At 40.9% G+C, this 25467-nt stretch overlaps 1 protein-coding gene across 1 annotated transcript in view; it reads left to right on the top strand.

The window, feature by feature from the left end:
* Positions 1–25467, top strand: part of LOC122787192 (NADPH--cytochrome P450 reductase) — a gene marked incomplete in the record, with an annotated part of 550447 nt that overhangs the window by 322701 nt on the left and 202279 nt on the right. The window contains 2 exon segments of the mRNA XM_044053780.1: positions 1188–1277; positions 9509–9607. Coding sequence (XP_043909715.1) covers positions 1188–1277; positions 9509–9607 — 189 coding nt within the window.

Below are 25467 nucleotides of genomic sequence, written 5' to 3'. Positions count from 1 at the left end.
CTTAATTTAGGAAGTTCTCTTTATTCTGCTTGGAGAAAGGACTGTACAGAATGGTTGTAATGTCATCCTTTAACGTACAAACAGAGGAGGCTTGTATGGCTTCTGTTTTCTAAGCAAGTAGGATGCTGTTGTTTGTGCATCTGTGTTTATGGTACTTTTATTAAATGTTTAAAAAAATTATGTTACAGGCTGCTGGTAGCTTTGGCTCTTTGGATGCAAGCTACAGGTGAACACAGGAGAACACAAAATCATTGAATTTGATACTCACTGACAGTTGGGGTGCTGGTGTTTCCTTATTCATTTTTTATAGCCCTTGCTCTATATGAATGTAACATAATCAAGGGTATAAAACCATCTGCAGCAGTTAATTGTTTTGTGAATTTCTGAAACAGTATACGTCAGCAATTAAGGGACTGAACTGCTTCTTCAAGATGACCGCTTACTTGTTTGTCGCAGGTTAGTGTTACTTGTTGGGGGAGCGGTTTTGGAGTCAGCTAGCCATTATAATCACTTATTGGCAGTTCCAAAACCTCACCATATAATAAGCTCATATGTCTTGTGCAAGTAACAAAGGGCTTAGTTGAATTCTGTAGGCTGAGCAGTGGCCAGATCACATCAAAAAACAGATCAAGCTGTTATAAGTTTATAGCTCATATGGCTAATGGAATGTGACTTTTTTGTTTACAGACTCTTGTTTGCTTTAACAACTGTTTGGTCACTGCACAGGTTTTCTGATGCATGCATAAAACATTGCATTCAAACCACAAACAAGCAGTAGGACAACATGTATCAGTTCATTATTTGCACATCAGTTTGTTGTGGACTTGTTTTTCTATATGCTATTTTCATTGCTTTTCAAATCTAATAAGACATGTCACTTAATCCCTCTATTTTATGCTTCTGCTTTAGCTGTATGAGCAGTTTTATTTTGTCTCTTAACTTTGTAGTATGTTTTAATTAAAAAAAAAAAAACATTACATGCACCTAATGTTTTGAGGTGCGCCAGAGTTTTTAGATGAAAAATGAAAAGTAAAGAGGAAATTGCAGAGCATGTAACATCAGTTGTCCCAGTGTGCATCTTCCTTAAAATGGTTGGGCCTCTTTATAAGTAATTATTTTATGTGGTGAAAGACAAGTTAAAGGTGATATCTTAAGATGAATGTCTGATATGTTTTTGTTTTCAATAGTCTGGAAGAGGATTTCATTACTTGGCGTGAGCAGTTTTGGCCAGCTGTTTGTGAACACTTTGGGGTGGAAGCCACTGGTGATGAATCTAGGTAAGCTTAATTTTTAACATGCGGCCATTTTATTATGGCTGTGCACATAGAATTACTACCTAGTAATGTGGTGGTCTTCAATAAAGTGCTGCTTTCCTGGTGTTTCTTAGCATAATTCTTATAAGAATTCAAGTTAATAAGCAGTTAACCCATTTCTGCTCTGTATACAAGAGAGGTAGAAAAGTGGAAGAATTTTGTAGTTCTTTTAAGAAAGGCCACAAATTTCTTTGACACAAAAAAGTGGATGTTAGCATATTGAGGGGTTGTTTTTCCATGTGACAGTTGTACTTTCTGCTAGTATGCTTTTAAAACTAAAGAATTCACTTCTAGTAATTCTCAGAAAATGTATGAGATTAGAAGTTCCATTATATGTAGAAGTGAGAGTAGTGTTTATTTAGTATGTGGTTAAAAATTCTAGGATGTTCAGATCACCAATATCTGAACATTTTAGTAATATCAACTGCCAAAAAATCAGTAATGCTCTATATACACTACTTATTCAACATCCTGGGTCAAGTTTTAGTTTTTATGCTATTAATAAGGTCCATACCAAAGTACTCCTAAACATGAGCAACTACAAATACTAAATGCCAAACATGAAGTATTACTCTCAGGGCTTCTTCCGCCCCCAGGATGTAATGAATATTTCTAAATCTTGCGGGTTTTTTTTTTTTTTTTTTTTTTTTTGCAGTTGCATGCAGTTTTTTCTTTACACCACTGGGCGGCAGTATACTTAGTTGTTTTGGTTGCACTTTGACACTGGAAGTAATTTATATTGTTCAAAATATTTATATATGTTTAAATTTAGCAGGACTTGCTTTTTAATATATGTAGCTTCCGTTTTTAATAAATGTAGTGCATATTTTCTCATTTCTTCATGTATTACATGGTGTCATGTTATTTGTGACTCTGTAACTGTAGGACAGTTTTTTCAGCATTAGATTTGGTACTGAGGAAGAAGCTTTGTGCTTTGAAACTGGTATACCACTTTCATGTGATGCCTGTTTTTCCACTTGCTGGTTTAGTACCTTACTAGGTGGCTAAGTTTTTAGACTGCAGCAGTGTTGGGTTATCATTTGAAAGTCATTGGAAAACCATCTGCACCCCTGACCACATGTCATAACTATACTAGGCAAGGTGACGTGGGTGCACACAGCAAGTCGGCAGCCACTCAGAAGTACTCTTGATTTTGAGAGAAATTTAAGTAATTAAAGCTAAGGCATTTTTAACTGCATCTTTAGTTTTTAGTTGCAGAATCACCACTGTGTGAGGTCAGCAGTACTGCAAGATGCTATGATGTTAAGCACTGCTGCATATGATCTTTAACTAAAGAGTTCTATTTATTGTAATAGGTGGTCTGGTTTTGTACTGTCAGAAAAATGGAAAGCATTCAGAAAGATTAAAAATGAACAGTTAAAGAAATCATTGTTTTAAATATTTTAACAAGGATTTAAAATAACGGGCATCTTTATTATTGAATTTATCAGGTTAGAGCTGTGATCAGTTGTGACCAGTTCCAGTCTCAGCTTTAGAGAATATACAAAGAGTTAGTGATAGTACATAATATCTCACCATGTAGCGACCCTAATATGTAGGAAAGAATAAAAGGAAGTACAAGGTATTATGGAAATGAAAAATACAGGAAGAGTAGTGCTTGTCTAGGTTATATGGCTTGCTAGGTCGCAAGTACATTTAGCTTGGATTTTTAGATGAGACTTCAGTAGAGCACAAAACTTAGGGGAAGGATTATGTGTCTTTAAGAATTGAAAGGCGTGATTCCCAGAGCCTAGGGCCAAGTAGAAAGAAACAATGCTCAGAAGAATGAGGCTTGGATTGAGGTGTTTAGAACATGGACCTGTGTGTCAGTGGTTTCTGAAGTAAGAGGACTTGCCATATTAGACTGGCCATTAGAGGAGAAAGAGACTGCTCTTGTAGAAGACTGTGTACTTGAGAGCCTAGGAGTAGATGTACTCTTTCCTTAATTGGGAGCCATTTTACTTTTTCCAAAGTTAGACAGTGATGTTCATTTTTGAGGTAGTGATATGCGAAGGAACAGAATTGATTTGAGACAGACTGCATGGTGGTAGAGTCTTTAGTTAGGGCAGATTCGATGAGAGAAACACCATATACAAGTTGAGGTAGAAACATGCCTGTTCTGTTCTGGAGGCATGGGGGGTGGTATTTTTACATGACCAAAAAAGGAGGAAGTTGATCTTTGAGTGTTCTACAGATGAGTACAAATGGAGAGAGGGGGGGATGTAGCTATAACCCTAAACATTTAAAAGATGAAACTTGTTTTAGAGGGAAGTAGTTATGGTCTTGGATTGTGATGATGTTCTTCGTGTTTCACTGTTGCAGTCGTCACACTTGGGGTTATCCTGCCAGGGGTAGCCCTCAGTCGGCCCGAATACCAGCGGCTTAGTATTTCTGCGTCAGTTGCTGTTGCTCCAGGACTGACGTCAGGTCGTCAGTGGTATAAAATCAGGCAACCGACGCCATTACATCAGTCTTTTTTGCTAAGGAGCCCGAAGCAGAAGCAGTTTGCTCGAGTGCCGGACGGTCCCTACCTGAGTTTTTGTTTCTGAATTGAAGTTGAAGTCTTATAAAGCTAAGTACCCCATTGGGATCCTTTTTTTCTTGCTCTAACTGATGTCAGAAAAAGTTAACAATTGTTTCGGCTGTGGAAAGCAAATACCACACCGAGATTTCCATTCTTACTGCGTCACCTGTTTAGGCCCAGACCACGATGTCCCTCGCTGTCGTTTTTGTGCTTTGTTCAATGCCAGAACTATACATCGTCGGGCCCTTATTGTAGCTAAATATTTTCGCTCTCGATCTCCATATTCTGAAATGGCTTTGGTAAGCCATCCGACTACTGATCTTCTGAAAAAAACATAAGGATAAAGACAGAGACAGACCACACAGGTCCAAAACTGCTGACGACACTTCTGTAAAGATAGTCACCAGTTCACCGGTCCTCATTGAGGTGCTTTCGCAGCCCCTGATGCCTGCTTCTGTGGATTTGCAGGCTGCCACTGAGACCCGTTTGAAGTCTGGTATGCTGCGAGACTTTTCTTTGACTAAGGATCCTGCGGATGTCTCTACCTTGGATGAGTCTGGAGCCGCTGAGCAGGCACCGGCTTCCGAGGAAGTTCTTCGCACTACTGATAACTCGGCACAAACTGACAACTTCTTTCACATCTTCAGTTCTTTCTAAAACTATCAAGTTTCTAAGGCCCAGAGTACGAACTACGCCTAAAAAAATGACGACCCAAGCTCAAGCACCTGCTTCCATGCGTCACTCTCAAATGCTTAAAATGGCAGAAGACCTTATCATGCTTCTTAGGGGAAGCCAGCCTACCCCTTCCAAAAGAAAGACTTGTCCCCAGCAGTTTTATCTGACCAGGAGTCCGATGACGCTGAGGTTTCTGCATATGAAGACATGCAACCCTTGTCTGCTTCCGAGGATTCAGATGCAGAGGAATTCTTTCCTTCTGCCTCTCCTCCAGAGGATTTTTCATTTGGTGAAACCCTACATATTTTAAGGGAGCATTTCCAGTGGGAGTGTCAGGACTATCCTCAGTCCAAAAAGATACTTTGGGAGTTCTTAGATTTACCGCAGCACAGACCTTTAGCCATTCCTCCTGTCCTGGATGTTGTAGATGATGTTTTTATGGAATCCAGTTTAACTCCTGACACCTTTCCACCTGCTCCCAGGAAGCCTGACAGGTATGACACTATCCCTGACTCTCACAAATTTCTTTTCAAGAATTCTACTGCTGAGCCAGAGGTCATCTTCCAAGGACCTAAAGGAATAAAAGCAACCGCAGCTAAGAATCACACCACCTCGGACAGGGATTCCCAAGCTTTAGACAGATGGGTTAAAAAGTATACACCTTTGCAACTCTTGCCATTAGAGCGCTAAATTGTCAGTTCCACATGCTGAAATACCAGCAGCATACTGTGGAACTCCTTAAACAAAAAATATCGACCTTTCTGGCTTGTGCAGAAAATAAAGAATTACAGGAGCTTATGCATTCTGCAAGCCAAATTACTAGATACACCTTGCAATGTGGCTTTGATGCCCTAGAAGCATCCTGCAGGGCAGCAGTCACAGGTTCTGTACTTAGAAGACATGCTTGGCTTAAGGAACAGACCTTGCCAGGCCATGTCAAATCAAAACTGTTGGACGCTCCATTGAACAAAGACAATTTGTTTGGCACCAAGGCAGAAGAGGTCTTAAAAAGATGGAAGAAAAAGCTAAATCTATGCAGACAGTTAAATACTTCATGCAGGTCCAGCCTCTGAGGTTCAGTAGGCATTGCTCCTCCAAGCACTGGTCCTTTCTGGCCCTGTCAAGACCAGCTCAGCCAAGACCTATGGGAAGCAGACCCCCCAGACAACCCTCCCAGGGAATGCAGAGATCTAAGCAATAGAGTTCCTCCACTTCAAAAACAGGGAGTGCTAAGCCACCCCCTTATGGAAAGAACTCACAATGATTTTACACTTCCACCCTTTACCTCTGCCCACCTGCTTGTGCCCCTAGGAGGAAAACTCTCCTCCCATGCCAAAAACTGAGCCTCTATCACTAACGACTGTGGGTTCTCAACATAGTGTCCCAGGGATACAAATTTTATTTCCACACACTACCAACCCCAAAGGGTTCCCAGATCTTCCTCCAAACCAGTAGGCAGAGGCACAAAACCAAGTCCATTCCCTGCTCTCCATGAGGGCAATACAGCCTGTTCCTGCAGACCAGGTAAGCCAAGGTTTCTATTCCAGACTTTTCCTGGTACCCAGAAAAGAGGGCACCTGGTGCCCAATCCTCGATCTATCAATTCTAAACACCTTCCTGGTAATACCAAAATTCAAAATGCTCTCCCTCCAGCAGCCTCTCCCTATGCTATCCAAGGATGCTTGGTTAGCCACTCTAGACCTAAAAGAGACCTATCTACAAATCCAGTCAGGGATTCCTGCAGGAAATATCTACATTTCAGAGCAGGATCTATGCACTTTCAGTTCTCTGTGCTTCCCTTTGGCTTATCCACTACTCCCAGAGTTTTCACAAAATGCCTGGCTCCAGCCATTACCTTTTGCAAACAAAGGAATATTCAAATTTACCCCTACTTAGATGACTGCCTGATTCAGGCAGACAGTCAGGAAAAGCTGTTGCAGCACCTGACCTTTGTAAAGGACCTACTGACCTCCCTGGGATACACTATAAATGAAAAGTAATCCAAACTAGTACCCACCCAAAAAATTGTATTCCTGGGAGCAAGCCTGGACACAGCATCCCAGATGGCATTCCTTATTCCAGAAAAACAAGCCTACCTGACAGGCTACTTCTCTCAACTAGCCACCAGAACCCAGTTATCTACAAGGAAAATTCTGCAAGCTCTAGGATTCATGGCCTCCTGCATTCTACTCATTCCATATGCCAGACTGCATATGAGGAAACTTCAATGGTACCTAAAAAGCTTTTGGTGTCAACACTCTCAGGACCTGGAAACTGTCATACCTATGATACCCTGTCTACGGAAAGATTTTCTGTGGTGGGCAGCAGCATGCAACCACAACAAAGGTCTTCTCTTCTCACAAACCCATGCCGCCTAGACCCTAACCACAGACTCATCAGATTATGTTTGGGGTGCTCACCTGGACGGCAGGAGCATTCGGGGCCATTGGAGGCCAAATCAAATACATCTGCACATCAACCAAAAAGAGATGCTAGCTGTTCAGCATGCTCTGACAGCTTTCAGACCCCTACTCTCCCCAGGGCCTCTACTGATCAAAACAGACAACACCACAGTGATGTGGTACATCAACAAGCAGGGAGGAACTCACTGTTATCCTCTCTGCAGACTCGCCATGACCCTTTGGCACATGGCTTCAGCCATGCAAATTCACCTACAAGCACAATTACTGCCAGACTCCCAAAACTCTCTGGCAGACAACTTAAGCAGAAACCTCCTAGACCCACAGGAAGTGGCAGCTAGACCACAGCACCTTCAACTTCGTAACCCAGAAATGGGGCACCCCGAAGGTGGACCTCTTTGCCTCCCACAACAATCACCAGCTCAGCAAATTCTGCACCAGGGAACCTCACAGCAAGGCCTGGAAAGTGGATGTCCTATCCTTCCTGTGGGTAAACTTCTCTATCTATACATTTTCCCCTCTACCTCTACTTTCAAGGGTACTACTCAAAATAAGGAAGGAAAAACCAAGAGCAATCTTAATTGCCTCAGACTGGCCACACCAGCACTAGTACCCACTGCTGCACAGTCTGTCACCCCTGCTACCGTGGCACCTACTCAGATCTCAACTGTCTTGACCCAGCAGAACAGAGAATTCATGCATCCACAATTGCAGACCCTGAACCTGGCAGCCTGGCTTATTCTTTGACCTGTACTCAAGTTGCCAGCCTAAACAAGCAAGTCCTGGATGTTGTACGTGAGGGCCAGACGCCCCAGCACTAGAAACTCCTATGCTGACAAATGGAAAAGGTATTGCACCTGGATCCAGGCTAAAGGAGATGAAGCAGCACAGCCCTTCTTACCTCTTATCCTGGATTACCTAGCAGACCTACTACACAGGGGGCCTATCCTTCTCTTCTATTAAAATTCATGTCTGTGCCTTCTCTGCTCATTACAGCACAGAGCCACCTCTCATTTCTCACCCTCTCATCAACCAGCCCCTAAGAGGGGGTAACAATTTAAGGCCACCCAGAAGAGCTCCTGCCCCAGCTTGGGACCTTAACTTTGTGTTGGAAAAGCTCGTACTAACCCCCTTTGAGCCTGCAGCTTCAGCAGAGTTAAAATTCCTCTCTTGGAAAACAGCCTTGCTTCTGGCCATCACTTCAGCTAGAAGAGTTTCAGAGCTACAAGCACTCATGGCAGTAGAGCCCTTCATCATTTGTCATGCTGACAGGGTCTCCCTCAGGAATAACCCAACTTTCATGCCTAAAGTGGTGTCCAGTGTGGCTCTCAACCAATCAGTTCATTTGCCCACTTTTTTCCCTAACCTGCAAAACAAGGGGGAAAGGATTCTGCATTCTCTAGATGTGCACAGACAGCTCAGATTCTACCTGGATAGGACTAAATCTTTTAGGAAAACTGACCAATTTCTAGTCAACTTTGCAACAGGGGCAGAGGGCAAGGCCATATCCAAACAAACAATCTCTAAATGGATAGCACAATGTATCCATTTCTGCTACAAATGCCATGGGAAACCACCCCCTAAGGGGGTCAGGACACATTCCACCAGGGCAACCTCCACCTCTGCAGCTTTTCTCAGAGGGGTCCCTAAGAGAGACTTCCTGGAGGCTGCAACATGGAGTTCTGCAACCGCAGTCTTGTAGGGCATTCTAGCAATCCCCCAGTCTTCTTGACTGCCTCCACCCTTTTCTTCAGCTTTGGGAATCTACCAAAGTGTGATGACTGCAACAGTGAAACATGAAGCACATAGTACAGTTGTGTACACTTAACATAAATGTAGATGTTTGAGTGTATTCACTGTTGCAGTCCTGGTTTCCCACCCTCCATCCCCCTTGTCTCTGTATCTCTGTTTCTCTTCCTCACTCCTTACAGGGATTTTTAGTATTTACTTTCTACTGGTGGTGTTCTTCCACCATAACCTAGCTCCCTATTTGTGGGCTTCTGACATTTGGGGCAAGAAAAACTGATGTAATGGCGTCGACTACCTGATTTTATACCACTGATGACCTGATATCAGTCCTGGAGCGACAGCAACCGACGCAGAAATACTAAGCCTCTGGTATTCTGGCCAACTGAGGGCTACCCCTGGCAGGATAACCCCAAGTGTGATGACTGCAACAGTGAATACACTTGAACATCTACATTTATGGTAAGTGTACACAACTGTACTTTGTTTCTGCTGAAGTTTTGTTTTGGTGCCAAATAACATAGTGTTTGTTTTAGTGGAGCTGAGAATTGGACCTTTATTCTCAGTGTGTTGACTGAGGCAAAGAAAGTCTGATTGAAGGATCTTGTTGTAAAAATGGGGAGTAAGTGAGTGATCTAATTAAAAATTAGTAATTTTGTGTACACTGCAGACATGCGTTTGTTCTTATGAATTTTGTCAGTATGTCACGGTGCTTGACGAATTGGTTGAATATTCCTATTGCTGTAGCTCTTCTAAAGTAGATAAGGTCAAGACTGATCAGTTTTATGTGGCAGTGCTCAATAATCCTGCATCTGTTTTGTATTTTACAGCATTCGTCAGTATGAGCTTGTAGTCCACACAGATATTAATATGAACAAAATCTACAGTGGTGAGATGGGTCGCTTAAAGAGCTACGAAAATCAGAAACCGTGAGTAAATCAGATGTTTGCAAGATGCCACAGTTCTGTAACAGTTTTATTGGGAAGTTAAGTTTTGCTGTATTAGTTTTATTTATAAGCTGCCTTACTTTGTTTCAATTTCTTTGTAAGGAGGTTGTCTGCAATGCTGACCTGTGATGTGTTGTCCCAGGGAAGTTGTATGGTTCATCAGTTTCCGTTTCTTCAACAAACCATGCCCATCAAGGTTGTTCAGCCTCTCAGTGTGTTCTGTTATGTAAGGATGTGCAGAAGTGAAGGTCTTTGCATGGGGAGTGTGGGTATCTTGGCTCCTTCCCTTCACATCAGTCAGGGTCACTTAGCCTTTTTTTTTTTTTTTTTTTTTTTTTTTTTTTAATTAAGTGATTTTTGAGTAAATGGTCATTTGATGTTTTGGGATTTGATGGACAGTGCCAAAGCTGTTGTCCCAGTGTAGTAGTATCTGGACTACTTTTCTGTCTGAAATGTTCTCATATTTAGTCTATGCAGCTATGTTAAAAATATGGACATTTGGAGGGAGGGGTAAACGGTTTGGAAATTCTAAGTTTGTTTGCCGTTAATATTAACAGTTTGCATTTGATGCTTCTGGAGTTCCAAAAAACCCTTGACTGTGTAACAACATTATAACACAGAAACCGGAGGTGATTTTCACATCTGAACAGAAGCATAACATTGATCAAATTTTCTAAAATATGTTGGAATGCATTGTATTAGTTCTTTGTACTCTTCTTCAGTAGTTCTTAGAACCACCAGGTAAGTAGTATCTCATTACCAGATCATATTTTAGCACTTTGTTTCTTATTAACATTCCGTTTAGTATGAAAAACACAGACAAGCAAAGCTCAAATAACCAAGAAAAAAACTGCCAAAGTGGATCCAACAAAAAGACGCCAGTCGAAGTAAAAATCCCAAAATACTTTACTGTTTGTGAGTGCTTTCATGCATAAGATACACGCACTTCTTCAGACAAACTAATAGCGAATGCTTCAGTACTATTATAGTCCCTCTAACTTTTCACATAATTGAATCATTGATTTAATTAGTTAATTAACCATCCCTTTAAAAAAAAACTATTGCAGTTGAACATTTCTCAATGGAAAAAATACTAAGTATATATATTCAATCTTGACCTTGACAGAACATTAAAAAATCAGGAAATTTTTCCTAAACAAAGTATGTTTCCGTTTAGTATGGTTAAGGGGTGCAGCAGCATAATGCAGAAGTGTAAAGCTTCATTGTAGAATTTCACCTTCAGTCATAGCTGGCCTTAGGCATAGGCCAACTAGGCGGCCGCCGCTCTGTCAGGGGTGCTTTTTCAGTATTTATTTGATGTAGGTAGACCAGGATGGGGGGCACTGGGTGGTGTGGTGTGGGGAGGGGTGCCGGGGAGCACTTTTGCCTAGGGCACCAGTTAACCCAAGGCCGGCCCTGCCTTCAGTTCATGGTGCTGCTGCTGCATTTCCTGGAGAGTTGGTCCATTTAGTATTTGGAGATGGCGATGGTTATCCTACCAACAAAATCAACCCTCTTCAATCATTCATGTTTGTGCGAGCAAGTGCATGATTGGGCACTTCCTTCATTGAGCGGGAATATTAGCTTTTTTCAGGATTCCTCTTTTATGTGTTAGTGCACTTTATCGAAGTCTAGATTTACCTGCATATGACCTTCTTTTTAAACAAAAGTAATTGATGTTTGAAAAAAGGAATGTGCCTAAAATATTGGTGCTGTATTTGTTAGGCTCATGGCTGAAAATGAAGCTGCTGTCAGCAGTACAGGACAACTTTCCAGAAGGGCATTACGAAACTCCCAAAGAGAGAGAGTCTTGTGAGAGAGTAAAATAGCAAAATTAGAAAGACTGCAAAGTTGCCCCGTTAAGGTGAAACTGGATACAAAATTGTACTGTTGAAGCCGAACTGGAGATGTTATCTGTCTCTGCCACATCGGTTAAAGAGAAAGAATGTCTTAGTATTTACTTGCTGTGTTTAGAAAATAGTTTATACTATTAGCTTTAGAATAACATGACGACTCAGTGATGCTGTAGAGTTAGATTTTATATGCATATTTGAAAGGATGCAGTTGTTTCTGAGTTATTAGATGATTGTATGCAAAATAGTTTCTGCTTTCGATCTGTCATAATCGATGCATGTTGGAGGTGAGGCAGAATTCCACATGGTAGTGCTGAAACTTTCTGATGAGGACTGTATATGCCACTAAATCCATGCACCTAATTTTGTGGCTTCCAGCATTAGCCCTTAAGCCCATTCAGTAGGGTCACCCCCCCCCCCCCCTGCTTAAGAAGCATCTCTTTGTTACAGATTACCTTCCAGTGCAATCTGGGCAAAGATGTTATTGTACTTGATAAACTGCACTTGAAAATCTTTATTTAAATGATATCTGGTGTTTTCTCAAAGCATTTAAAGTAGTTTTGTTGCAAAAAGTCTCTCTCTTCTCTGACTGTTGGTTTCAGCTGTTTACATTGTAATCACTTTACAGAAGGGTGATCTTGCTAATCATTGTTATTTCTGTTGTAGCATTTCACTTGGGTGGGTTCTTTTTGCTTTGTTTTTACATTGAGGTCTAGGATCATCCATCTTGTGGCAGAAGGTGTTTGCCTGGTCCAAATTGGGAAGCATTCATAAAGGGATCAAAGTGAAATAATTTATTATCCAGAAGGCTCAGTAGTTATTTTTATTTTTATTTTATTGCTAGTATAAATTCAGCATACTTGTGCAAAGCTGCTCATCATGCAGAGGTGGTTGGCATTGCCCTGTATAGACTCAAATGCTTAAACAGTTGAGTTTGTCTGTAAATTTACTATTGGAACTGAAACCTATAACTTAGTGAGGCTAATACAAAGTCATTATGAGGAGACTAGCATAGGGCAGTTAAGTTAGGAGTTGAACAGCACAATTATTATATTTAAGCACTGTCTGACCCTGTGTAGTGCCAAACCCTTGAGTCCATTGTATAATCCGATCCTCAACCTATAGTAGTCCACCGAAATACAGTTGTGGACAACATGGATGCACAATTTCCTAATGTCTCTGTAACCAGCTTAGTAGATGTGGGCATCCTGAGACTGTAGCAAGTGTCACATGTACACAGCCAATCTTTTAATTATTAAGGAAACTAGCACAGTATGTGAGAGAGGTGTACATACACAGTTTTCTTGGAGGCAAAAATCTTTATGGCAGAGTTGTCGAGAACATGCATGCACAGTACGTGCACCACACAGTGTCCTTCACACACATAGACAATGTTATGCTGAGGCACTAAAAAATAATCTTTCCAAATGTCAGAGACCTCTTAAATCTATTAACGGCAACACCTATCCTCAGCAATCTCAAAAGCGCACGCCAAAAGCAATGCGAAAACACCACACACAGCAAACACCATAAGGTAAGCAAACACTTTACCTAGGACTGTTGCCTTGGGGGACTCCATTGTATGATAGACAGAGACACCCCACTCAGTAGACTGGACAAGGCGAAGGTAACGGTTATGTGCTTATCTGGAGCCAGGATCTCCCAGGTTCTGCACACACTCAAGTCACTCCATCACATGTACCAGTATGATTCTGTCATAGTCCATGAGGGTGTAAGTGCCTCACTGGACTATATGGAGAGAGACATTATTGAACATTCTGAATATGTGTTGCAGACAGGTATTTGCTTTGCACTGAGCAGCAGTTTACCTTCAAGGGTGAAGCCACAGTATGAACAGATGGTGGTTGACTTCAACAATTGGCTTAGATTCTGGTGTCTTTCCAGAGGGATTCAGTATACAATCTATGCAGAATTGTTCAGAAACTCTGTGCAACCATGTATTTTTTTTAATCTATATTTATTAGTTCCATAATGTTCCCTTCCATAACCTTACAGACTAGGTTGGTCAGGCTTATACGTTCATAGGATCATAGGAGGGTTACTAGGCTAATGGCCTGGCCATTACAAGCCTAGCCAAGTTTACACCTTGTTCAAAGAGTATCTATTTCAAGCAGACTCTAGAGTCAGCACCTATCACCCCTGTCCAAGAAGGACACAAGCGGAACCCCGAGGTGAATCTGTGGTTATGGGATTTGTTTAACATGAATTGTAAGTTTATTTCAAAGGTGAGGTGACCTCTGTGAGAGAAATCTGTAGGGTCAGAGATTGCTTTATATACAAGGCATAGGTTACATTTGAGCAGTCTGTGGGGATCCTGGTTCCAGATAAGCTCCAGATAAACAAATAATGACAAAGAGTAAAGTGATAGTGATTTTAGATTGTCCTCATATGACAGATGCTGAAGACTTTGAATTTTCTCTGTAAGGAACCTTTGTGGTCTATCCAATTGCTGCAGGTGCTTGGAAAGGTACATACCAAAGGGACCGTTGTACTCTCTTATTGGCCTGATGAGGGAAGTGTAGGGGGTTATAATGTCTTTTTTTCTTGAGGCAATGCTCTTACTTATGGGATAATAAATATAAAATGCCTTTCCTACTGCTGTAGCAACGTGGTGATCAAAGATAACTTTCCTGTCAACTTCTGTGCCCAGATCTGTCACCACTGAGTAAATGCTTAGGTATTGCTATTGATGTGGTAGTTTGCAGGAGCATCGCCCTTGCCAAGGAGAATGATGATGCATTTTTTGCATTAAGTTTAAGACCATGAATTTTGCACCAATCATTAGTCTGTAAGTCCGTTTTGCAGGATGTTGACATCATTAGGTGACTCCATGACTGCTCTTAGTTTGCAGTCATCAGCAAACTTTGTCAGCCATTGGCATTTAGTTTTTGCCTGTATTTCAGAGAAGTAGTTTCCGAAGAGTAGGGGTCCCAGAACCGATCCCAGTGGAACACCACTAGTTTCGGGACTGCTAGAAGAGATGGAGTCCCCTGTTTTAACTGTATGAGTTCTATCAGTAAACCAGTTTGCAAACCCATCTGACAATATATGGGTTGATACCCAGCTGAATGAGTTCAGTGATGCCTGAGTGGGAGACTCTGTCAAAGGCCTTGGTTAAGTCTAAGTAGGCTGTATGAACAGATTTACCCTTGTCTAGGGCTTTGGTGACTGTCTCAAAGAAGTCCACCAGTTTAACCTGGTAGACTTCTTTGAGAGGGTTACCAAGGCAGTGGATGAGGGGAAAATTGTGCATACCACTTACCTAGACCTGACTAAATCATTTGATACAGTACCTCACTCTGGTGTTGTTGACAAACTCAACAAACTGGGCATAAATCCCTTTATAACTCTCTAGATAGCCACCTGGCTGATTAGGGCCAGGAAGTCAGGATTGGTGAGACCGCCTCCACTAGGAGATTGGTCACCAGCGGGGTACCTCAGGACTGTGTGCTGGGCCTGCTTCTGTTTGGCATCTACGTTTTAAAGGTCAAAGCTAACATCAAGTGCCTTTGGCTGATCAAGTTTGTAAATGACTGCAAATTGCGAGCTGTCATAGATTCCCCCATGACACTAACATCATACAAGAGGGTCTACCACAGACAAATGACTGGTGCCAAAGCCACAGATTAAAATTCAATGCCAAGAAGTGCATTATAGTGCTTTTTAGGAAAATAAACTGTCAGATTAATTACTTAATTGACATTTATTTATTTCCAGTTTGATAACTGGAGATGTCCACTGGGCCTAGTGAGCCCATTTTCAGTGGATACCCAGGGAGAAAAGCTTCCAAAATACAATACAATAAAGAATGTCTATAGAATAGTAACAAGAGCAAAACAGTCAAAGCAATAATATAGTGAAACACACAATAATAGAGTTGACACATTAGTTAGGGATCTGAGAACATATGTAGACAGTAATCTGACTTTTGACCAACACGTGGTAAAGGTAGTAAGAAAATCCTTCAATGTCACCTAGTTTATAAGTAAGGGTATGGCATCCAGGTCCAAGGAAGTTAAAATGCCACTTTACTCAGTCCTTATCAGACCCATCATTGAGTGTACAGTATCGCCTTCAGTATGTACATGACCAGACATATGCACCAGATGGAGCACCCACAAAAGTTCTTCAAAAACAGAGTTGAGGGTATAAACACATTGTACTATATAGATAGGGCCTTAAGGCTATCTCTGTACTTGGTTTCCTACATGTTACTGAGAGACGATCTATGTCTGGCATAAAAGGCATCCCTGGACCCACATGTGATTGACCTTTTGCACATCCACAAAGCATATGGCACCAGAACCACTAGATTTAAGGATTTAAATTTTGCTTACAACATGTTGAGACGAATATGCGTCTCGGAGTGTCCCCACTCTGTGGAATAGGCTCCCCATCCACGTGAAACAAAGTTCGTCCCCTAAGTCAAACATAACCTTGACCTTTGGATGAGAAATTGGAAATTCACCCTCACCCCCACCCTGACTACAAGTCTAGTGGTATGCTTGCTGATGCAGAATTTTTGACACATGAGTATGGAATATTTTGGAAAAAATTTAATTTTTGTTTTCTGAAGTTAACTTTCTCATATTGTCTGTTTCACATTTACTAACCTGAGTTACAGGCGTCAACTCAAGATTGTCACTGATAAAAATTCTAGTTGTGCATTTGCTGTAATATCAGAAAGCTTGTTTTCTAAACCATTCAAGTTTCTTTTAACTACTGAAGCAAAAACAGACATGCTTCCCTGGCAAAACAGTGCTAGGGCAGTACATAGTGTTAAGTGATGAAATGAAGTGCAGGTTTGTGTCTGAAAATTTGTTAATCAAACTGTATGAAAATAAGAATTTTAACACTGCAAACTCTGAGAGTGATTCTGCAGTCAGTGAGATGGATGCAAGTTTAAGCAACTGTAATGATGAAACATTTTGAAAATGAGACTCAGGCGACTGCAAATTTAGAGATGGTGTCTGTGTTAATGAAGATGTAAGTAGGAGTACCCACAAGTAAATTATTTTTTTGAACTATAATATAAACCCAACCATTCAGTACTACATAATCTTCCTTAACAAATTGTGATGTGGAACTGAGGTGTGTTATTGACAAGAATTTGTTTCATTAAACTGAAACAAGAATTCTGTACAGTGGAAATTTTTACATACTCTGTAATCCCATACTTTCTTTCCAATGACAAAAACAAAACATTTACTGGTCTGAAGTTTGGCAGTACAAGTTCCAATTGCAGACAAAATTGTTAATGAAATGAAGCTGTATGAGAGTTTGCTTAAACATGTCGGCACAACAATACAAAATAAAAATTGAGAATATGAATTTGTTTGAGAATATGCTTGAACACCTTGTGAATCAATAAAGTATTCTTGAGACAGTTGATACTGTGTTATAAAACTAACTGTGTACTCTTCAGCCAGTTGTATTATTATAATGAACTTTAGGGCCATTGAAAAGTTAATTGTAATTAACTGCTAAAAGTAGGAGGGAATTTTCAGTTTCTTGATGTTCATGATAGTTTAAGAAATGTAGGTAACATATGCTGAAAGACATGCAAATGCGGAATGTGCAGTTTTTTAGACAAGGACTGTATAGATTACCACCTGAGATTGAAAATTTTGAGGACTGTATCTTTTGCTGTGAGGGAAGGTAGCACATTACAAGTTAAGGACTAACTTACTGCTTCACCCATAAGCAGGGTACAGCCGAGAGCAAAACAGAGAAACACATTGTGTTTACAGAGATAAAATAGAACAGGATTCTAGAGCCTGAAAAAGTTGTGTGTGGCTGTATATCCATTACCTGCAAAATACAGACTGTTGGTATGACTGGGTGATGGAGATAGATTGGAAAGATCCAATGTACACTGCCAATGAAAAGTAGAGTCCAACAACTGTCAGTTCTGATGCAGTCTATACACTTGATGGTCAGCATGATGAGTTTGCCTTTCTTTCCAACAAACAAAATAAGCAATCTAGTGAGTTATACTCTGAGATGAGGCCTTTCCAAAATAGACTGACTGTTGAAGCTGCAAAGTGTCAGACCTATATTAACAAGTGTGTGAACCAGAGCCTTTTACTGAGTTCAGAAACTGATAAACCCATATTACCAAATGTCTGAAACAGTGCTGAAATTGAGTGTCATTTTGCCAGCCAAGCAGCTGCAGAAGTAGTGACTGTGACCCCAGCTGATTAAATGATTATTGATACTGCTTGCTGGGAGCCATCAGCACCTTTTCTGCAGTGCTGCCCATGCCTCCTAACAGCTTGCATATGGCCAAACACCTATTTTGCACCACCTTTCCTTTGATTTTGCTTAACTGAGAGGTGATGAAGTGTTTGATACTGAGTACAGAGCTGATTAACCTACACACTGTGAGCATCTGAAAAGGAATGTGCAACTTAGTATAGAATAGATGATGTACATGCTCGGTTTCACATAGTTGAGTAACTCACTGAATACAAGATGTCACCCACCTGCAGAATGTCTAAAACTTAATATTACCATTAGTTAATAACTCAGTGAGCCAGTCGGGCAGTGAAGCAGGGGTATTTGACTATGCTTAAAACAAATACCAGTAAGCCAGAATGTTGGGTCAAGGCTACTAAAAGTACAAGCAAATTTTGGTAGGTTCTAAAAATTATTAACTCCTGAAGATGGAAGTAAAGATGTAAGTATACAGTCTGTTACACCTGTTGGAGAAGTCATTGTTTTAGTTTGTGCAACAAAAAGAATATGAAATTGGGACTGAAATGGACTGAAATGGAGTTTTCCCTTTTACATTGTGAAAAAAGTTAAGCAACTTAAGGTTGTGCAGTGCAGAGGTAATGAAAAAATAAATTACTGTGCTGTTGCAGAGTTCGGATGCAATGTTTGCTGATAATTTTCAGTAAGAGAAAAAGAGAAGTGCTGTATATAGAGCATAGAGTGACTGTAACACACAAACTGATGGCTTTACTGATAGATGGTGGTGCAATAGAGAGGCTGCAGTAGCATGACTGATGAAGGAAATAGTGACTTAAGTGAGAGTGATGTAAAAAACTTTCATCCTAGGAGTGACTGGCAATCAGAAGTTTGCTGTGTTGTCTCCATATGGAGGGTGAACAGCACATAATAAGGAGAACTGAGAACAGAGAAGCATCACATGGACTTCTACAAGATCAAGACTTGGTGTGAAAGGCAGTGCTGTATTATTATACAAGGTCTGCCAAGATGACTGTGGTTGGAAATTACTGGATGTTTGTGGTTCTTCAAAGATTATGGTAATGTTGTTCTTGTTGGGTGTTCCATTCTTGCTACTGTGGTTATGCCTGCCATGTCTATGTAGTGCTTGACCGTATGAGTCTGAGCTCAGGGGAGTATGTGGTGAAGTGGCTGAAAGACGGGTTTACCAGAGCACAGTCCCCTTTAGAGCTACTAAAGACATAACCCACTTATCTGTTCAAGAAGTAGATGTCAGAAAGATGTTCATCATTCTGAATGCTGCAGTAATACTTTTAGGCTAGACAGGTTGTTTCCTGCCTAAGAAACAGCACCTGGCCAGCTTCAAAAGCTGTGCCCCCCCCCCCCCCCAACATACATGCACATGTCTTCACTCTTTGACTGCTGATTTCCCTCCTTGGAATTTACCAGAGTCAATTTCTTCAATACTTTCTTGCCATCTCGAGAAGAAGCATTTCACCGGAGCATGGAGAGATGATGAAATTGGCAAGAAAAGGAGAGCAGTATTGCTGGAACTGAAGCTGTCCTTCTGTCTTGGTCAGTAACTTCACATGGTGAACCCTGTTTCACAAAATTTCAACAGGACAACTATATGTAGAATGCATCTTGTATAGCACTGCACATCATATATAGAGCGGTAGATTAAAACCTAAAAAAGACAGCTGGGTGCACAAGTCTCAGGATAAAAAGTGCCCAGTCCTGGTGTGCATACTGGTGCCAGGACTGGAAACAATGGAAGTGTAGAATCTTCAAGTCACACAAATATTGGTGCAAAGGGGTTAGGCCCAGTCCAGGGGAAGGATGACCCTGTATGTTGCTCAGTTACATTGCAGAGACCATGAAACAGTGGCAAACCACTTTTGAAGTTAAGCCATAACAAAGGGCAAATTATTAACCATGGGATAAAAATTCAGAGGGGGGTATTCCAAGATGATTTCTCACCCCTGTTGTTTTGTTTTGCCCTTAATGCATTACGCTGTTTACTTATCACATTAAGTCTTTTTACAATTTTGCTCCCCAAAACAAGCTTGCATAAAGATTTCTCAACTACTTTTTGTGGACAATTTAAGACGGAGTATTTCATCAAATGAGGAGTTGAGAGCACAACTGTAAGTGGTTAAAACTTTCTCAAATGGTATAAGAATGGCATTTGTTCTTGACAAATGTGCTAAAGCAATGTATAAAGCAGGAAAGTTGCATTACCAAGAAAATACCTGTCTGGGACAGGAATATGATATAAAGGAAATTGAGCAAGGAGGAGTGTATAAATATTTGTGAACTGAAGAATCGGCAGTCAGACGTGAACAGATGCAAATAAAACTCTGTAAGAAATACTTCAGAAGACTAAAACTAATATTGAAACAGCCTTGACATCTAAGAATAAAGTGTAGGCTATAAACCAATTTGTTTTTTTCTGTTTTAACTTACAGTTTTGTTGTGACTGACTGGCCCCAAACGGTGTTGGATCAGTTGGACAGATAAAAACAAGCAAAATGCTTTACGCTTATCAAGTGATGTATAAAAAATCAGTGTATCCCAAGATTATATATTCCATGCTCTGAAGGGAGATATGAGCTTCCTTAAATGATTACTTGTATTGATCTGCCATCGTGGGATGGGATTGCATGTTATCTGCTGACCTCATCAGATCCAAACATAGTGAAGTTTTACCATATGAGAAGAGGAAATCTAAGATGACCTCTGCCTTGTTTAGCAGACATATTCAGGTGGCAAGTGTGGAAGAGAAATCAAGCCAGAAGAAGACAAAAATCAGACAGCAGCTGAATGTGCCAAAATAAAGCAAAAGAAAGAATGTAAGGAGAAGGATCAGATGAGAAGGAAAGAAATGTGGAAAAGCCTGAAATGTAGTGGCAATTATAGCGATCTCCTGGAACAATCTCATGTTGGGATTTGACACAAGAATGGTTAAGGAGAGGTGAGTTGAAATAATAAAAGGTTAATAACGGCAGTACAGGATAGTGAACTTATGTACACACTGGTTTGCAAAGTCTATTGAACATGTGGGAGAAACAGACAAATGTAGGGTCTGGAAAAAAAAAATGGAAACATTTAACCTTGTTGCTGGGTGTGATACACTCATGGCAGAGGGCCTGTACACTGAAAGGCAGAATAATGTGGCAAAATTGTTGCATTGGGGTTTGTTCCAACATTACAGTATATAAGTAGCTGAGAAGCATTGGAAACATGAACCACAAAGCATTATAGAGAATGAGGATCACCCGTTACCAACAATTCAAAAAATTGGATGCAAGAAAACAAGTTACTGTAATCCCATGAAAAAAAGACAGAAGTAACACTGATCACTGAAATTGCTACATCTAGCAATTAATGTCTCACATACAGAGAGAGAGAGAGAGAGACAGTCATAAAATATCAAGATTTATAGGCAGGAATGAGAGCAGTGTGGAGGAAGGATACCCAGACAGTTCCAGTAGTAGTAGGAGCAATGGATATCATTAAAAAAGAATTTGCAGTCTTATTTAGATATGCTACCAACACGTGTAACTTCGTATGAGTTGCAGCTGATTGTTTCTAAGCACATTGTGCATGATGCAAAGGGCACTTTTGTCTAACATCAAAGACCGAAATAATATTAATTTCATTAAATTTAGTTATACCTAACTTGGAAAATTGGGTCTATTCTTGTAATGGTATTAGATGCCCAAAAGATTTGGAGAAATAAAAAAAAAAGAGCAGCAGTCTGCTAAGAACTTGACTTTTGGCAGGTGTATCCCCTCTGGGTACCACTTCACACAGAAATTATTGCTACATTAAGAAAAAATAATATATATTGTATTTTGTGACTAAAAATGGTATTTCCCATTTAAGAAAAACAGTATTTTTCTTAATATCAGAGGTTTCCTGACAGGGGCTGTTATTTTTGGTTATAGGTGTCTTAATTTATTTGGGGGTGTTTTTGTGAAAATTGTGTACTGTTTGTGTTAACTTTGATTTTTTGGGGGTGGACAACAAGGTTTACTTGTTGATGGGCAGGAAAGTGTGTCTTGGTGTAATGCTTACAACTTACTTGCCATATTACTTTTCTGTCAGTGTGCTGCCTGTGAACAATGCGTGAAAATTTGCCTTCCAACCAACTTTCTACAACAGTGCTTACTGCTTTTGTTTCCTCTTCCTTGGCTACAGCATGGATACTTCAGTCCTACTGGTTCTTCTTCTGCTGTACCTAGAAAGAAAAAAAAAATCACTTACTAAGGAGTCCTTGTCATTGTTGTGGACTTAGTCTATGTTTCAGCCAACAGTGGGGGAACCCGCAGTGGCCATTAGTTGTTTCTTAGAACACTCAGTCACTTAGCTGTCCAGCTTCCTCTGTTATAGACTTTTGGCCTTCATTAATTGGGAGAATAAAACATGTCCTCTTTGCCTATTCCTGTGTCCATTATGGGTATGGGAGGACCATCTTCTTTAAATGTAGAAGACACTCTGGGGTATCCTTCTTGAGGTAACTGGGACAAGAGATCATTAGTCTGGTCAGACATCCCTCATTCAGATCGGTCTGTCTTCCACTGGAACTTCTATTAAGAGAAAACAAAAGATTACACATTGCTCATCAGAAGAAGTAATTACGCTTAAGAATAATAGTTCCTTACCATTACAAGGCAGGCATAGCCAGGAAGAATGAGGTATTTTATAGGTTCATAGGATGTTTCTAGGCTATTGATCTGAGGGTCTTTGCAAGTCTAGCCATTACATCTTAGTATAATACTAGATGAAAGATATCATCTCTGCCCATGTTTTGTCTAGCAAGGACTGCCCATGTCCAAGAGAGAAGCCGGGGCAATCCTTGGCAGAAATTTTTGGTTTCCCATCCAATCATCCAAGTTGCGCTTAAACAGGGTCATGGAGGTGCTATACTTGATATAGATTGGAAGCCTATTCCAGAGGAGTGGCGACCTCTGAAAGATGTTTTTGTCTCTCCAGCAGGTCCTGTTTATGTTGCAGGCTAGATTGAGGTCCCTGGAACAGATGACTCTAGTCCCATTTGACTTATGGATGTGCAGCATTTCGTAATCAAATAGGACTAGAGCCACCCTTTCCAAGGACCTCAAAATAGCTATGACATAAACAGGACCTGCTGGAGAAACAGAAATATCTTTCCGAGGTTGCCACTCCTCTGGAATGGGCATCCAGTCTGTTCCTCCTGAACTGTGGAGATACTATGGCATGCTGTAAATGGATATACTTCATTCCTGTCCCATTCTTTCTATACTGCCAGCCCTGGAGGATGTGTTGAATGCTGCATGTAACCATCCTGATTACCCAGTCATCTGTCCCTAAAAAAGCATATAAATTGTGTAAGGTAACACTGGTGATTGCATTTTTCTTTCACCTTAGATCTGATCCTGAAGCAACTTCAACAGCATCTCATGCTGGCAGCAGAGGTAGTCCTTAAACCCTTCTCCTGGTGGCAAAGAAGGCAAAATGTCAGACTGCATAGGTAAAACAATGTTTTCTTCCACTTTTAGCCTTCAGGATTCTGAATTACCAGGTGTGTTATGTGGAAGATTATCCTTTTCATATGGACAGTCTAAGGGAACTGGCTGCCACTCTTTTTAAAGAAGAATTATCTTTTTTGAAACAGACTGTTCTACCCTGTCCCAGGTATCCAAAAATGCTTTGAAGATTGTGTGTGATTGTGGAAATACTGTGGGATAGGGTCACTGCTACTGTATTGAGAAGATATACTTTGGTATGTAACCAAAAGTCTGCTGAGGAAGTAAAGTCTGTAATTTTAGGTTCTCCTTTAGATAAGGAGGTAATGTTTAGCTCTTCTGCTACCATGGTTCTCAAATAATATGATGAAAGGGGGGAAATTGATTCTGAGAGTTTCTAAGATTTTTCATGTACCCCAAAGCAAATCTTTTAGGCCTCTCTCTTTCTCAAAAAAGCCAAATAAACAAAGCCAGCTTTTTTTTCTGGCAAACAGAATGGAAAAAACAGATGGCCAGAAGGAAATAACAAGAAACAGGGGTCATTTCAGAAAAAGGAACAGACCAGTAGTACATACTGATTATGCCAGCGTTATTTCCCCTTTTCTTTTCCTCTGGCCAATATGTTTACAGAGCTGTCCCACAGACTGGTCCTCAACACCCCCTTTGGCAAAAGATTGTTTAGAATTCCTGGATACTAAAAGTGCTGCAGGAGGGTTAAAGATGACAGTGGATACCAAAACCTCCTTTCAGAGAAATTCCTTTGTACCTTCTGTACCAGACAAAATGTTTTCCAGACATTCTGCAGTCTTTACACACCCAAGGAGTCATAGAACTAGTGCCCACAAATCAAAGGGGTAAAGGTTTCTATTCCAGAATGCTTATGGTACCAAAGAAAGAGGCTTCTTGGAGACCAACACTAGATATTTCTAAGTCTGTATGTGAAACTACCAAAATTCAAGTTTGTTACCTCTCATTCCTGCCATGAATTACTTGGTAACATTGGATGTCCTTCTGTTCACATGTTGCAGTATTCATAACAGTAGGGAGTTGCTGCCAGCAGTGCCACCTTCTGGCAAGTATACCAAAGTCTTTGTTTCTGGAGGGTACGTGTGATGTCCCTTTTCAGGGCCATAAACTGACGTAGGGTATAAAGGTGATGTCTGCATGCACCCTCCTCAGAATTTTCCTGCTGCAGTGAACACTGGACTCCTGTTCGCCAGTTCCAAAAGCAGATCTCATTTCAGACGACCGTTAAAACTTCCAGGGCGGATGACCGTTTCATCCTACTGATACAGATAAGTGCCCTGTTGGGTTTTTTCATTGCCTTTGATTATTGTTATGTCAGCTAGGAAGGTGAAGTGTGCTTATGGGAGACAAATTCCTCACAAGGACAAACACAAGAAAGTGGGTCTTTTGCTTAGGTGAGGCCCATGACCATATGTCGTGCCCCATTTGCAAATCTTTTCGTTCTGAAAACCCTTCACAGCTGTCTTGCTGCACTAAAGTTGTATTTACAAAATCAGAGACTCGGACGTCTTGTGCTCAGTAAGGAAGTGGGAGTAGGCCCGTCCAAAGAGCTGCCGAGGAAGAAGGCCAAAAAAGTTAGGCCGGAATTCCTTGCTGCACCTCAGGCATCCGAGAAGGTTCTTGAGGCTGATGAAAGCCTGTCATCTTCCTAGAGATCGGTTTCCAAGCCAGGCCTGGGAACCACTATGAAAGCTGGGGTGGTGGAAGCCTTTAGTACGTCCACTGAGGCTACTCAGCCATCAGATCTGGATGGCAGAGGGGAACCATGACTTGGTCTATCGGAGGGCCTAGCTCCTTCTCTTCCACCCAGACAGAGGTCCGCTCTGATTCTCTCTCCACTGACTACTCCTTTAAAGAAAAAAACAAAAATTTAAACACACTGAAATCCAACCAGTTCCTGGATGGGAAGTTTTTTCTTAGAGCCTTTTTAAGGCCTTTCAGGCCCTACAGACACAGCTGACCCCACCAGTCCACAATACTCGACCTACTTTACTGGTTTCATAGGAAGAGTACTCCTCTTCAGAAGAATCCTTTTCATATTAATCCCAAATAGAGTCCCCAAAAGATTTCATCACTCCAGAGGAGGAAGACTCCATTACTCCTTAATCTCCAGGGGAAGAAATTACCTTTGGAGAGACAATCTCCCTCTTGAGGGAGCATTTCAAATGGCAAGCATCTGAACTTTCTGATACCAAGAAAAGATACTTCGACCTTTTGCAAATGGAGCAACCCTGTCCTT

The sequence above is a fragment of the Protopterus annectens genome, chromosome 13.part0 (genome assembly GCF_019279795.1).
Source record: "Protopterus annectens isolate FY-2018-M chromosome 13.part0, PAN1.0, whole genome shotgun sequence".
In the NCBI taxonomy this organism is placed as follows: Eukaryota; Metazoa; Chordata; order Ceratodontiformes; family Protopteridae; genus Protopterus; species Protopterus annectens.
This window is presented reverse-complemented; position numbering and strand designations above follow the sequence as displayed.